Genomic DNA, 16,562 nt, shown 5'->3' with positions numbered 1-16,562 from the left:
TCATACCTGAACCTTAATTTGGTTTTAGGATATACTTTTTGCATTACCAAAAAGTCAAACAAGACGTTAAGTTTTCACACTGCATAGATTTGAAAATTAAAAACAAAAAAATACCAATTAGCTGGAAAGAGTAAACTGCAAATAAAAACGGCCTAAAATATTTAAACCAAAAAGGAGGAAAGTTACGTTTGTTTTTAAACAGATGTAAGAAACTGTAAAAAAAACTACATTCGCATGAAAAATGTATCTTATAATTGAAAAAACTGAATAAATTCCGCTAAAAATGAATCCAAGCCAAAATTAAAAACTTCTTTCCACGGTTTTCAACGAAATAAGACGCTTTTAGACTGTTTTTGCAGTTTGATATGATTTAAATAGCTTTGTGCTTATTTGACCGTCCCGCAACGATTGGAAGATCTGAAAAACCGTTAACCGTCTTATTTCACAGCCTTATTTTTTATATATAAATCGAATTAAAGCTATATTTAATGAAATTCTAATTTTTCTACCACAAAAAGCATGATAAACTCGGCTGAGAAATTTATAATCATACAGTTATGCAAGGAAATCCGGCGTCTAAAAATAGTATGCTCATTTTCTCTCTGCTTTTTACAGCCGTTTTTTTCGTTTTGATCGCTTACTGTTATAGGTGTTTGAGGAAAAACATTTTTTTAAATCATAATTTCATGACTGTAAAAAATGCTATGGTCTGCAAAGCTTAGTAAAAATATCCAACAGACAAAATTAATTTCCATTTCTGATGATGGGACTTTATATATAATGGCTTTGCTGAATTGAAGAGTTTCAATTCTACCCGTTCGCGCTGGAGGCTGTGGAAATTCACCAACAGACCGATTCCGAATCATTTTTAAAAACAAATTGGAAAAAAATTCCTCAGAGTTAGAGGAAGAAATATTTTAAATTTTGTTTAAATATATATCACTTTGCTTTAAATTCTATTATTTCATTCAAAACGAAATTTTTTATATTCTGACCAAACAAAAAACATTCAGAATACCACAAAGTGACATACAAAAACTCTGCCTCATTAATTTCACAGACGTAATACGTCTGTGAGATTTGTTAAGCCTCTGGACTAAATTGGACTGGCAAGGCCTCAAAGGAGGTACCGTTCTGGCGCTGTGAATTGAACGATAATTCATGAGCCACAAAAGCCCGTGCGTTCAGTATATATATAATAGGTGAGCACAATGACGGTGGAACTGGAGCTGTAACGATTTTTGGTACGAAACAAGGGTTTCAATTTGCATGATAAAACATCAATCAATTTGGCAGAAAGACAGTTTAAGTGCAGACAGTCCACAGAGACGATCGATGCTTTGCCTGCTTTCAACGCGCGTTCCACAGGTTGCGCCGCGTTCACAAGAACAAGCTAGTGCATCGCAAAGGCAGTTTAATTGAAGTTGAAAAGGCAATCTATCAATTCTCGAATGTGAATGGGGCATGACAGCGGGAAGAGAAGCTCTTTATACTCACTCTAAACATTGACTGATGAAATCGACAAAAAGCCTGTCACTGCAGCGAATGGCCGAGCTCAAGTCCTTGGACGACGGTTTCCTCTTGCGGCCCTTGCTGTTCGTGATGCAGCGCGGCTGCCCTTTCGAATCTGCAAAACAATGCGTAGACCACAGCCATTAGGGTCGCCCCACAAATTTGAGTCGTTTTCGTCGGTTTTATACGCGGCCACAAAAGGAGAGAGAATACTTGCCAAAGAACAGCCTTCTCCTGGTAGCTGCGGCTAAGACCGATTTTGGCGGCAGGCCCAGAATCTCCATCACGCAGGCCAATTGCTCCATTTCGTTCTCGCCGGGGAACAGCGGGTAACCTGTGTACAGCTCGGCCAGAATGCAACCTGGAACGGCAATTTTGGTTTTGATTAAAATTTGTTCAAAAAATTTTATTTCAGGATTATTTTGGGGATTTCAATGTTGATACTTGTGAATTTTTATTCGCAGAACCACGTTTTCGGTACGTAACTAAAAAAGAAGAAAATTTTGATCACTTATTCATGTATGACAAGAGCATCCTTGTTAATTTTGAATTCATATTTAAAAATTCAAGCATGTAATAAGTCAATGACGGAAATTTGGGCAAAAATATTTATGAGTGAAATTTAGAATGTGATTTTTTTAATTAAAATTAATTATTAACTTATTATTATATTTCTTCTTTTTAAAAAAGGAGGGAGGCTATTTTGTTAATTATTGAATTTTTATAGCTTAAACCAAAGGTCGAAGATAAGACGAGCAAAATAACTATTATTTCTCACAAGTTTCTTCGATGAGAGTTAGCTTCTATATTTTAATATGCCGATAAAAATGTACTGAAAAAATTCGAACTTTGAAAGAGCAAAAATCCTAAATAAAGCTGACGCATTTTCTACGGTTCTGATTTCTATAAGCCCCGAAAAAAGGTTTTCCTGGTATATAGGTCAAAAAGAAGCCAGGAAAGTTGGATTTCCGCAAATGTCATGAAAAGAGAGTGCTATGACCTCCGGCAGATCAAATCGATTCGAAGAAAAAAATATCAAACTCGTATCCGCCTTAACGCCAGCTAGTAAAAGAACCCGGACAACAGTTCCCTGGTAAACTTTCGCACGTAAAAAAAGACAAAAAAATTTGGCAGAGAGCAATTAAGGTCCGCCGCCGAAGCGCGCACACACACACACGAGTTTTGTCTCGCGACGACAACGTGCGGCGTGTGTACGCAGCTAGGCAAATAAGTAGCAGCAGCAGCGGCAGCGGTTGTCCGGCTTCAAGGAGAGGCCGTAAAAATTGAAACAGATGTCTCACCAAGACTCCACATATCGATCGGGGTGCCGTAGGGGAGGCCCAAGATCACCTCCGGAGAACGGTAGAAGCGCGACTGGATGTAGGTGAACACCCGGTGGTGGGTGTAACACGAGCTGCCGAAATCAATCACCTTGATGCCCGTGCTGCCCCTTTGCTTCAGCAACACGTTTTCCTGAGAAAATGAGAAAAGAAAAAAATCCATTACTCGATGCGAAACTCTATTCCGAAAATAATTGGGTGCAAGGCGAATAAGTCATCGGAGAAGCCAGAAACGAGAGCTTGCAAAAGCTGTGGTAATCCAATTTACTTTGTTTTTTTCCGTGACATTGGAGAAGCAGTGCTCGAGGTTCAATTTTACTCGCAAATAATAGTTGCATTACCATAGAAAGTGAATGTGGAGATGTGTGTGTTATGATATTTCCACGAGCGGAAGAAAACGCGAGTAAATAAAGGTGGAATTCATCAATAAATTGCAGATATTTCAAAATTAGAATAGTATGACTTAGGATCTCTTTTCTTGAAAAAGATAACATGAGATTCAGTGTGGTATTGCAATTATAATTATACTTTTCCTCCAGGTTAAATAACACAATTAAAAAAATCGTAACCAGTATTTGGTTTTTTTTCTTTCTATTTTTACGATTATTTTTAAAACGTTTATTGCCACTATGATTTTTTTAAATGGCAAAGACCGGCAACGAGTTAGAGCAGAGAATCACTATCAAAATTGTAGAAATTTGTTATGATCCAGATATTTACGTAGTTACGCTTACATTTTTGTGATGTTCCTCAACTTTTTATTTAAATTTAAATAATCTTTCAAGAAGTGCGACAAAATTCCTAGCAAGTTTATTCCCTCAAAAATTATACCTTTAAGATAAATAAATAAAAGATACTTGAAAAATATTTCACAAAAAATTGCCAGATGGACAGGCAATCCTAATTGAAAATATACAAAGGTCTAGAAAAATACCAGAATAAGACACAACTGCCCAAAGGCTACCAAGGAAATATACTCAATTTACCATTTTGAATTTCAATAATAAAAGAAACTTCACTTACCGGCTTTAAATCACAGTGGATGATATTCTCGCGGTACAAAAGTCGGAGACAATGAACTAGCGACTTGGTGAACCTCTGGATCAGGTTGAGACTGAAACCCTGGTAGTTGTTCTTCTTGATCAGCTCGTACAGGTTCAAACTGGATGAAACATAAAAATTGTCGTCCATAAGACTCGGTTTCATTCAGAGACTGTAATAGAAATTCACCTCATGAGCTCGAACGTGATGCATAAATGGTTCCGGAAGTAGAAGTACTCGAGCATGTGGATGATGTTGTTGGTGCCCTCTCGGTCTTTCTTGCGCAAATGGTCTAGGATTTTGACCTCGACCAACGCTTGGTGGTGGAATCGCTTCTTATTCCTAACAAAATCGCAGCATATTGGGTTATAGTATATCCTGCACAATTATTTTCCATCGTCACTTAAATATTAGCGTTCAAAACAAAAAGGTCTTTTGATTTGCGTAGTCTTGAGATCTTTGAAATATAGTTATTGCAAAAAGACGCTATTTTTTTCTAAAACTGACAACTTATACCATGGTTTTTGTCAAGCCAAAAAACAAAATTACAAAAATACAAAACGGAAAATAAATGAAATCTTGTAAAACAACGGCACTTGTCTTCTCTACGACGAACCCCCATGTTAAAAATATCATCAGGTCGTCAAATGTATATTTAAATTGCAATTTTAACCTGTCAAGTTCTAAAACTATCAATTAAAAATTAAAAACACCAAATCCTAAATTCAAATCGATTATCCATTATAGTTAAACGACCGATATCATAGCAATTATTTGAAATAAATATCAATCAAAAAACCTTTTTGCAAAAATAAAATTCTAGCACTCTAAGAGCAACATAAAAACAAAGCGGACAAAACATGTTAGTTACTGTTCGTCGCCCTGCTCATTTCTGCGAATGAGGGAAAAAGTGTTTCGCAAAAGAAGAAAATAAAAACAAATAAAATTAAAATTAAAAAAACAACATCAAATATGGGATCAGCTTACCTGATAATTTTGATGGCGACGTATGTGTTGGTCTTGTGGTCGAGCGCCTTGATGACCTGCCCAAAGCTGCCCCTGCCGATGACCTCGAGGATTTCGTAGCGGAAGGCGATTTGGTCATGCAGAACCTTGTGGTAGCTGCCGTTCTCGTCGTCGTAGCCACCGTTCTGCGCGCCGTTCTCCTCAGGGTGCACTTTGCACGCGTCCAGGCCCAGGTACCACACTTGCGGGTACTCGTTGATCTCGTTACGCTCGTGCTGCGTCAGTCGCGAGCCATACAACTTGAGCGCCTCTGAAAAATGCACAGCGATTTTTTTATAAAACAATTCGATTTAAATCAGTCATTAATAAGTGACATAAATATATGTGTATTCGAAATATGATGAGCTAAAAATTCTGAAATTCTAAGTGGAATTTTTAGAATCGACCCGCTCGTTAGCAAACAAAGGCTGGACAATGAGAACAGCCATTACATTATGACGTCACCACTGCTCAGGGTGGCTTAAAATCGATGCTTAAATGTTTATAGTAATTTGTAGGCTGCGCTTGTAGGATTTTCCTTTGTTTCCAAGCCATCAGCGAGGAACAACAATCAGGCGGGCGCATCCTGAAAATCAGCGGCCATGTCACAATTTGGCCGCTCTTTTTATCCAACGCTTAAAGGCTAACAATTCCTATGGCACTCTGACATTCAGAATTTTTGCTGAACATAGTTATCAAATTGCATATTTATCATAAATATCATTTAAATTCTTTAAAATGTTAAAAATTTCGAGATAATGTTGCTACAATTTATCATGTGGCACTTTTAGTTAAAAAAAATAATGGTCTGCAAAAATGCTTGAATAATAGTTTCAAACTATTTTCATCTCGTGGTTGAGTGTACTCCCAGAAATAATCTCTTTGCGAGAGCATATTTTCTCTCTCTTGAGTAGATAAAAGGGATCCCGTCTGGGCGCATTATTCGCGAGTCAGAAGATGAAAGCTCTTACCTGCGGAGGAGATGGGATAAACAGTGCCGTCCTTGCTTCCGGCCGAACTCGAGCGTCCGCTGTCAGAGCTCTTTCGAGGCGATGACTCGAGGGAGGGCGACGTCGAGGTGCTTTTGTTGCTGCAGTGCGTCGAGTTGTTGTTCGGCGACAGTTGCTGGTGGTTGTCCAGCTTCTGGTTGTTGTTGTTGCCGCCCATTTTACAGCCGGCTTGCTTCAGGGTTGCCGACGCTGGTGCTCCCGAAAGCTCGTGAGTCTTCTGAATGCAAAAAAGCGCGAAATTCTGTAAGATCTTCTTGGGTATTCGCAATAAAATTTGGAATCCTATTTCAAGTAATTCCATATTGTGTATGCTTTATTAAGTAAGCTTCGGATATATTAAGGAACAGGAGGTGGTATATTGGATTGAAAAACTACTTTAACGGAAACAAAACACTTCTGATTTTAACGTTTTGACGACAACAATATTGCGTCAAAGAATGGGATTTGTTTGCGTCTTGTCTCCTCACACAGGCAAGATGGCGACTGCCAGGCCAGGACGTTCAAGCAATTTTTTAATCTATATGCAATTTTGTTCAAAATCATGAATTGAAGCTAAGAAATGATTTTAATCCCCATTTTTTAGAGTAAGATTTGAGCTGTTTGGATTGATTTATTGGTTAAAAAATAATAGCGAAATGATTAAAGAGTTCTCCGGAAGGCAACAAAAAATGTGAGAAATTCGAAAGACTGGAAAAACCAAAAATTTTCTGAGCAAATCCAGGAATCAAAGGATTAATCGAAAAAATTTCTAATTTTCCTTTTTTAAAACTAATTGAAATTCGACTAGCACGGATGTTTTTGCTCCCAAATGAAGTAAATTTTAATGAGATAAGTCGTAAAATCAGAACCCTCGCCAGTCTCGACGAATGCAAAATTCCGGCTCCATCATCATCTGATTAACTACTGTAGCCCTTTTCGCCTTTAAGGCGGAATGAAATTATTATTTTACGGTGATGACGCAGCAAAGTTTTGATGGGGGTGAGAAGAGCAGAGTGCAAACTTACGCTACTGACCTGGTCGGTGCCGACGCAGAGGCTGTTGGTGCCCACGCTTTTGGAGCTGATGTGCGAGAGGCGGGAAGCGGTGGACGAGTGGTGCACTTTCGGGCCCTGCGAACGCCCGATGGTCGCGTATTCGATTATCTCCTTGTGCTGCTGCTTTTGCTGCTGCCCGCTGTTTGCATTCTGTAAGCAAAGAGATGGAACTTTGAATATGCCGAGATTGCACTGGACCGTGTAATGAGAGATTGGATGATGAAAATGATGGGCTTTTATATGATGAAGCGTTTTAGAAAGGTTTGAAATTTAGATGGATCAACTTATAGTCTTGACAGTCAAAATTCAACGTTTTTTTATTTCTTTTAAGTAAGACAAATTTAATGAAAATTCAGACGATTTCCTGGTAATTTGGATATTTTCTGGGGCTATACGAGCTCAAACAATTATTCCAGGAACCCGAAAACTCTAAGTGAACAATTTTTTTAAATATTCCGTTCCTTTTCTAGGCAGAAAATATGTTTCTTAATTTTAAATCACCTTAACATGATTAAAACCAAACATTTATTCAAAATAAAAATAATATCTTCCTATAGGGACAATTTATCTCACTAAAAATTCAATTGTGAGGCAAAAATCAAGCAAAATATTTGATTTTAAAATTGCCTAACTTGCTTGATTCGTGCAAAAAACTAAATGTACGGTTAATTAGACAGAAATAATTTATTTGCACATCCTTATGAAATTAGACTATCAACACGAAAAGAAAAAAAACAGTTGATTTAACCAAACGAGCGAAGATTGTGTAAAAAACCGTCTGTCAGCAACTCCGAAACGTTTTCTCCTGGGAAAGCAGTCATTCCTATTCCTACGCAGTTGATCTCATCTAAATTTCGCCCCTGGAAGCTTTATTTTCCTAACTGCACTAACGGCTCTTTTCCCCCGAGAGCCGTTGTCCTCAGAAGGCTCATTAACACCGAGACTGCGAAAGGGAAACATTTCCTAAGGCTGGGTTGTGCAACGTTGGGCATGCAAGCGAGCGCGAATGCTATGCAGCCTGCGAGGCACGCATGTCGCGCGGGCGGTTTTTCCGTGTGTGCTGTCGGCGGAGCGTTAAAATATTCACGCAAATCAATACCGCGGGCCAACTTTCGACATTTGAAAGAAGAAAAAGCCGCAATGAGAGCTGTCGAGATAAAAGGAAAAATCGAAGAAGACGAAGGGAAAAGGTTGGGCCATGGCTGAGGCCGAAAGGGTTCTTTGAAACACATGCGCGCGCAGAGGTGGATAATAATTATTTGATGTGGAATTTAGACGGATCGATTATTTCATTTGGAGCTTGGGAGCGTAATTCTCCGCCAGTTGCGATATTTCAGGTTACACAAGGAGTCCGACCATGCCATTGAATCTCAAATGTCAAGTGTAAAGTGATATTTCCGCATGCTGAATTATTTATTTTAACATTTTAACATTTAACCAAATCAAAGTGGATCCACCCAGGACTGATATAGGTGAACGAGCCTGAAAGCTGGTACTATTCTGGTTTTCCCCATTACAGCACCTGCCAATTTTCTGGCATGTCATTTTTTTACCGATAGCGAAAATAAAGTTTGGTTTTTTGAAAACGCTTCCTGAAAAATTCAAATTTTCGCGCTAGCTACACCAATGACTTTCCAAAAATTATAAAATTCCCATTTATTGAGTAGTCTTGACGAGCTGTGTTATTTGAAAATGTTTGATTTATCAAAACTGGATCATTTTTCGTAAATGTTAACCATTTAAAATTAAAAAAAAATTCAAAACAGCATAACTCGATTTTGAAACAAATCAAACATTTATTTTCTAATCAGTTCGCCAAAATTTTTAACTGTTTGAAAATTATCGTGTTTGGAATATTTGAAATTTAACTAAAAGACACCTCGTGAAAATTTTAGCTCTTTCCTTAATTTATTTATTTCGCAGGAATTAAATTTTTAGAGAATATTTTAGGTAAGGGATAAAAATCAATTTGCCATTCATATTCATTTCAAACACTAACAGGAAAAACCACTCAACTGATGCTTCAAAGTGTTTATTTATTTTTTCCGAGAAATTTTTGAGGAAAAGTGTCCAATATTTGAAGAAGCCGTCCAAATCCCACATAATTGAACAGTGAAATATCGACTCGTAGGGAGGAAAATGCGCAAAATTTATCGCGAGCCAGAGCGTTTGCTGTTTGCTGCCGCAGCGAGTAATTAAATCCATCAACCCCCGGGCAAACCCTTTCAACCCAAACGACCACACACAAGTGCATGCAACAATATTTTAATTAATTAAGCAACTGAGATTCGCATGCGACATGCAATACGACTACTTTATACACAGCGGGGTTTGTTATTTTGCTCGGCAAAAGGCACCCTTGTCCGTTTTTTGCCTTTTGCTCAGCGGCAGTGGGCGAATGGGTGCTTTTTATATGCAAATACACACCGCCTCGCATTTAGTCTAGCTTACAAGGGGTACGGTGTATGAGAAACTTTCGGCTTTTACTTACCTCCTTCGTGGCAGAAATTATGCGTTCGAATTCGTGTTCGCAGTTAAACGCGGCGGATCGGAGTGAGACAAAGATTCGATTTAATCGCTTGTATGCAGTCGAAATTATTGATTTAAAGACAGTTTTTTTGTGTGTGAATTAACTTCCTGTCAATCATTCAGATTTTTAAAAAGACTGAATGTTCTAAAAACGAGAATGTGCGTGTTATCCAATCACTAATTAATCGTGTTTAAATTAATTTTGATAACATTTTAAGGGAATCCTGCTGATGAGCGTTCTAGACGTGAAAATATTTCCTTTGATGAGCCGCAAACATAATTTGATTCACCCAATCGCGGTAGAAACCACATTACATCAATAATGTTAGCCCTAAAAAATTTTCTTCACGTTTTTCCAGTGATTGGCAGAATTCATTTTGGTTTCCAATATTTTCACGTCCAGAATGCACGGTAGTAGGTCTACGGTGGCACCAACGATTTAACTCAAGAGACCATGCAGCTTTTGAAATATTCTCGAACTTTATCGTGCCAGGATAAAAACAAACTTATGTCCATTCAACCTGTAATTGATTTATAAATTCATTGTTTGAATTCCATAAAGTTTCTGGTTTTTACTAGCGCTATGAATTTCAGAAGGTTTTCTTTTTTGGCAAAATGTTTGACTATTTTTAGAATGTTGTACGTTTCAGCATTCGATAACTGCATGTTGGACAGTTTATAGTGCATCTTTTTTTAGCATAAAACTCATTCTTAAAAATGTTTTTGTAGTTAAATTAAAATTTCCTCCATGCGTACATGAACAATCGTTTTATAATGGAAAACATATTAAGGCCGATAAAAATACAGTTGTTTTTTTATTTTTGAAAAAACAATTCTCACACGAGCCAAAATATTGATTTACTCAGATATTTAACTGATTTAGACGGTTTTAATCATGATTAAAATGGCAAAAATTGTGCTCATTTGATGGTTCCGTGATGAAATTCACAGCAAAAAAAGTGGAAACGGAGCAGTGACTAAGGGTTTGCATTTTTGCAGACGATTGGATGGTGTTTTAACAATAAAAATTGATTTTTGTATCCCAAATTGAGGAAAACGCAGGAAAAATATACAGAGACGTGAAAGAAAACATTCATGACACATAAATCGTTGCGTCATAACCAATAGCGAATGCTAAACTAAATACCATGTGTACAACAATTATTATCGTCTCACGAGAATATTATAACCAGATTTCCCCTGATACAAAACAAGCACAGGTGACCTTTGACGAATAAATAGCATTCGGCCTAGAATTTATCGGCATGAAGAGCGAGCTGATTATTGGTAATGGTCTTTTTATTTACAATGTTTAGCATCCCTGAGGATTAGACGCAAAGCTCTACACAAACAAACAAACGAACACAATTAATAATTATTTTGTGCTACAGCGAGAGAACGAGAGAAGTTTGTTTCGCAATCGCGGAAACAGCCGGCCGGACGAGGACGACCTGCGAGTGTTAAGGCCGGCGCAGAAGAAGTGCAAAGTGCACATGCAGTAGCTCGATAAATTCACTTTCGTCCGAGCTGCTCAACCCCGAGCTGCAGCTGATGCTCCAGATTTCCTTTTCACTCCCGCTGGCAACAAGCATGCCGCTCCATTTTCCGCAACTGGGGCGAACACGTTCCGTACGTTTAATGCATTTATTATTCAACTGCATGTGCCCTCGCGCGGATAATCCACTTTGAATGGAAATGGAAACGCAGCTGATTGCGACGAAAATTGAGTTGTTATTTTATAACACACCGCTTTGTTTACGTGTGTTGGCTTTCGTGATCTGTCGGCGCACGGACAAGATAAGTGAAAAAAATAAGAGGCGAATTTCATGCGAAACTCGACACGGCGGCACGGAAGCGGCCCAGAGGGATGAATGGGCGATTGATTCACGTTTGGGAAATAAGATTATCGCAGCAACACATGCTGCCTTTCGTGAGTCCGTCACTAGACTGACAATGAAGTGGATTGATACTGGACTAACATTGAGAATTATTTGAATTTAAAAGAGGGCCAGCTACAAATTCATTTTTTGCCAATTTAGTTTTTTTCGTCGTGTCAGAGGTTGTGAAACAACTCTTGGTTGTGAAATAAAATAAGATTTCCAGCAGACAGACAGTCCTCACCGTTTGGAAATCATAAAAACTTTGCTGTCACTTTAAATTTACTGTGCTGTCTACGTCTATTTTGGCTTTAAATGAATCCTCATGGATTTCCGGGGTTTGGCAGCATCAATCCTATTTAAACTCTGCTACAGTAAAAATTCAAACTTTGCCAATTTCCTCGTCAATTTGCATCACTCGACTCCTTTTTTTGTGGCTGATTTCGATTCCTCTCATTGAGTTCTATTCAATGTTGTATGTCACTTTTTGTTGTTTCAAGATTTCAAGTAGCGAGACAGTTCTCGCCATTTAATGAATTATATAGCGCAGATTTTTTGGATTTTCTCAGTACCATTCCTCTTTATTAAAGAGAGATAGAGAACGAACATGTGTTTCGAGTAACGTGCTAAATATTTAAACGTTTGGCTCTGCTCTCCCATCTCTCTTGCGGCCCATGAATAAATAAAGCGAGAAGACGCGCGGCTGTTGGAGCCTCTCGCTTTGTCCCCGCATTAGTATGGAAGAGAGCCGACGCCGATCTCTATTTACACGAAATCAGCTGCTGGAAAAATACACTCTCTGTGCTGAGTTGACTGGCCGGTAACGAGATATATTGTACAAAAGAAGAAGGAACGAACGCACGCGTTCAAAGGGAGTAATATGGGTCGGTATATCGCGGTCCGTATGCAGCCACGCGCGCGCCCCTGAGTTGCCAACTAGGCCACCAGCGCGCAGCATCCCGGGAAAGTGCACCAGCATTGACCTAAAAACGCGCCATTCCACTTTTCCACTGATCTTGCTCTTCTTTACCCGTGTGTGTGTGTATAAGAATCAGCTCGCCGGCATCGATAGGAGGATTATTTGGAGCGTTAATGAGTAGATCAGGTCTCTCGCGCTGCCTGGTGCAGAGTCACCCGACACGCGATTTTTAGCCGCGTTTTCGGGGTGGCAATTTCGCCACCACTTACCACTTTCCACGCGAATTTGCTATAAATCACAGGCTGGTAATAAAAATTGATGCGAATTTTGCCATTACTTTTCATCTCTCTTCATTCTGCAAGCTGGATATTTATTATTCGATTCAGCTTTTAGAATTTATTTCGTTTTTTCCAAACTTCAGGTTTTCGAAATCTGATTTCATTTCATTCATTTAAAAGTTTGTGATACATCGATTACATAACAAATAGCAAGGATTGCTAAAGCAAATTGCCACGGTAAAGTGGAAAATTTTGAATAAAATTTTTAAAAAATGCTATGATGTTTTTTTCTAACAATTACATTTGTTCAATATTAAAATATATTTAATTTGTCGTGAAATAGGGAGCTACTGAGACGCCGGAACTGGTCAAGAAAAGAAAAGAATTTGTAAGCAACGAGGGTGCCTTTCGTTTGAATTTACTAGTAAATTTAAGAAATTCACGAAACGAAATCATAATTTGTAACGCAAGAAATATGAAATTATCAGTTTTCCTGAATATTTACTGCGGTTCTTCCTGGATTTGACGTTACTATTGACAGATTTTGTCCTAACATGTCAGAAATGTATAAAAATTTATTTTGAAAAAAATAATATTTCGTGAAATCTGTGGCACCAAAAATGATATATTTAAGTCATCCAGCTAACAATCATTGAAGAATTACTTTACAATTGCATTAATTTGAAAAAAGGCAAACAATTACATTTTTTTACGACAAAAATAAATAATAAAGCAATTTTATTTCTAAACGTTCGTACTCCATCAGTTTTGTGAGATGTGCTGAGAGGAATAATGATGAAAAGTTCCATAACAATTCTGCTCATTTACTCTCTGAAAAGAGCGCGAGCCGCGAAACGCGGCAACTTTAGATTTTAGTGCTGCTCCTACGTGCCGTAAAGGATTCTTAGCTTCCCCCTTGCATTCTCGCGCGGGCCTAATTTAGCCAATCATCCCATTCACCCCACACGTATGCGCGACCTTTAAACTTTCCCGCCTGGCTGACCTATATATAATTAGCATCACTCTCCGAAAGTAACTTTTAATTTCCGGCCTCGGTACATAAACGAGTTTAACCGGCGTCCGACCCTGACCCTCTTTCTACCCTCCACGGAGCTGCGCGCGGGTCTGCACCCTGAGACCAGGTGGCCGCTCACCTTAGCGTGGTGGTGCTTTGGGCACTGCTTCTCGGTGCAGCACGTCTGCTGCTTCTTGTTGCTCTGCTGCTTGTTCCAAGGGTAGGTGTTGTTGTAGAGGGTGGTCGAGGGTGCCGAGGGTGCCGCCGCCGTTACCGTCGTCGAGTCGTCCATGCTGGCTACTGGCCCAGATCGCGCCTCGGCATTCCTCACTCGACTGACTCACTGAGCAGCAGTGGGTACCGGGGGCGCTGCGAACCCGACGTCACCCCGCCACCCGTCGATCGATGCCCCGACGTCACCACTTTCACCAGCGCGCACCCCCAACCCCTTCGCCGAAAGAACGACCCACACCGAACCCCCCGCTGCAGCCGCCGGACGTGCTTAATTATTTTGATGCGCGCGGTGACGAAATCGTTAATAATTAGCCGCCGACATAATTCGTCCCGATTTACCCTCCGGGCGTGTGGGAGGAAAGGTCGCCCATCGGAAATTGTTAATTAACACCGAGATTACGTTTTGCATCTTGATTGCGTGGTCAAGTCGACGCATTTATTATGGGATTAGGGGTCGTTGACTCAGCAACTTCAGTTATATGCAGATCAATGGCATTAAGATTATTTCACGCCAGTCATCCCACGTCCAAATCAAGATTTCATTACAAAAATACGGAAATGACAGAATATTAATTCTTGGTTTATGTTAATAATTAAATAACTGACGAGTGCCAAGCTGTTTCCAATGTAGCCCACGCATTGAATAATTTTTTCTGAATTTTAGGATAATATTTCAAAATAAATTCTTAATTTTCTATTCCATTAAAAACATGGACTCATCAATTTGAAAAAATGGACACTTGAAATGTGAGTTTTTGTTGGTTATCTCTACAGTTATTTTATCTTCTTAATTGAAAATATTCACCGACTCTAAAAACAAAGAAGCGCTGGATTGAATTATTCGCTGGTATTTTATTAAGCTAAATTTTTAACTTTTTGGACTGTTTTTAGGGAGCGACTGCAAAATTAAAAAAAAAGTTGATGTGATTTTTGTCATCTCATTTGATATGGATTTGACGACATTTTATTGTAATTGTGTGAATCGTATAATTTCTTAACTAATATTTGGCTTTTATAAAAAACCTTTTGCTTGCTGTCGAATTGGAGAGATGAGAGAATTTTTTAAACGTTCAAGAGTACCGACATTTTCTTTGCGGAATATTTACCCAACGAAATAAAATAAGCTCAAAGTAGGATAGAAATCGTTTTTCGTGTGTGAGAAAATAACTCTGCCAGAAAACCTATCAAAAATAGGTTTGGGAATAAAAAATTCAACCAAAAAATCAAATCGTGAGAAAGATTCTTAGCTCAAAACATAATTATGCATACCTTCCTCGGGCCTGTAGCCAATATCAAGAGTGTGGTTTCAATGTTAAAATGCCTAGAAGTTATTTCTTCATTTCTGGCAATAAAACAAAATGTCTAAATGAGCTTTTATTTGGAAACGCAAATAAACATACAAGTACTTTGATGGCTCGAGGAAGAGAAGTTGGCTATTCAAATTGTAGAGAAATATTTACATACTTCCGCTACGCGAAACTAAAATTATCATGAGCTAACATTTTTCTCCCTTGCTCACATTACTAAAATCATTGTGGCTTCTCGGTAAAGAGTTGTTAGCATTTAATGAAATATCTGCGCGCAACCGCGGCAGGAGTTGATGCATTCCTTTTTCGACCGCATAGTGAAAATACGTCTGCATAAATCGAGCCTGCTTTTATTAAACTATGAATATGTGTATTCCCGAAATCCACTTTACGTCTCCGCGGCGGGTTGTTGTTAATAAGTTTCCCAGCCGACTCTCCCTCCGTCTCTCTCCTGCCAAAACTCGTTTCCCAGTTATTTCTTTTCGAAAAGTTTGTATTTGTCTCCGATAGAAGCGGGATGTCATTCTTCTTCTTGCATGCGAGCGAGCGTTTTTGACGTTTTTCTGCCCGCCCGCCGAATGCGTATAATAAACTGTTTTATGGCAGTGCACCACTCGGGTCGGCAACACGAAGTAGGAATACACGGAATTAATTGCAATTTCGCCAAAAAACAGAGCAGTAAAAGGCAAAAATGTCGCACAAACCGCTCAATAGGACCAGCTGCATGTTTTTACACCATGCGGAATTTTCGCACTCACAAAAAGGTGATTTCAACCCCTAGTGCAACGTTCCGCTAGAGGAATAGACATTATTATAAATTCGTTGATACACGCACACGATTAAAGCCGCTTATCAAGATTTCCGAAAACCGCCGGATTAAATTATTATGATCGGAGTGGCACGCAACTCGGAATATGTTGGTTTCCGAAAGCATAAAACTAACATTACGTTCCGATATATTTCTTCCTCCTACCAAAGAGTACAAAAATATGGAATGGTTTGGTATTTTCAAGGTTTATGAAAAATAATATCAAAACAACTTTATGATATAGGCCTTTCTATTCGTTAGTTTTTTTTCAAGATGTTTATCAGATTTTTTACATCGTAATTGCCAACATAAAAAAGAATATGTTCAGCACCTAGTAATTTAAATTTGTCTACATATGACTATGATTATGGCCACCTTTTACATATTTATTAAATAAATCGCTAAATCCACAACTTAAGCAACTTATAAACGCAACAAATCTAAAATATATTGTTTATAAAATAAAACACAAACCTTTATATTTTTATACATTTAATTTTGTTGTATATTTGTAAGAAATATTTAAATGCTTAAAATATCTGATACTAAAATGATTATTCTACTGTATATGTTTAAGCTAAAAAACAATTGGCAATCAGAAAAAATAATATTAATTTATATTATGAAAATAAAATAAATATAAATTGATTTTT

The 16,562-nt window shown here is 38.3% G+C and overlaps 1 protein-coding gene across 3 annotated transcripts in view; it reads right to left on the bottom strand.

Annotated features, from left to right (window-relative positions):
• Nucleotides 1-16,562, bottom strand: part of LOC135943392 (dual specificity tyrosine-phosphorylation-regulated kinase 2-like) — a 46,972-nt gene that overhangs the window by 3,251 nt on the left and 27,159 nt on the right. For 2 of the 3 annotated variants that reach the window (XM_065489897.1, XM_065489896.1), the window contains exons 3-11: nucleotides 6,922-7,092; nucleotides 5,870-6,125; nucleotides 4,881-5,169; nucleotides 4,765-4,785; nucleotides 4,083-4,235; nucleotides 3,876-4,014; nucleotides 2,814-2,985; nucleotides 1,730-1,873; nucleotides 1,498-1,627 (exon numbers count right to left, since the gene is read on the bottom strand). In XM_065489897.1, coding sequence (XP_065345969.1) covers nucleotides 1,498-1,627; nucleotides 1,730-1,873; nucleotides 2,814-2,985; nucleotides 3,876-4,014; nucleotides 4,083-4,235; nucleotides 4,765-4,785; nucleotides 4,881-5,169; nucleotides 5,870-6,125; nucleotides 6,922-7,092 — 1,475 coding nt within the window. The remainder of the gene's footprint in view (nucleotides 1-1,497; nucleotides 1,628-1,729; nucleotides 1,874-2,813; nucleotides 2,986-3,875; nucleotides 4,015-4,082; nucleotides 4,236-4,764; nucleotides 4,786-4,880; nucleotides 5,170-5,869; nucleotides 6,126-6,921; nucleotides 7,093-16,562) is intronic. The other variant, XM_065489898.1, reaches the window with a different exon arrangement.

The sequence above is a fragment of the Cloeon dipterum genome, chromosome 4 (assembly GCF_949628265.1).
Source record: "Cloeon dipterum chromosome 4, ieCloDipt1.1, whole genome shotgun sequence".
In the NCBI taxonomy this organism is placed as follows: Eukaryota; Metazoa; Arthropoda; class Insecta; order Ephemeroptera; family Baetidae; genus Cloeon; species Cloeon dipterum.
The sequence above is the reverse complement of the archived record's forward strand: the minus strand, read 5'-3'. Positions and strand labels throughout refer to the sequence as shown.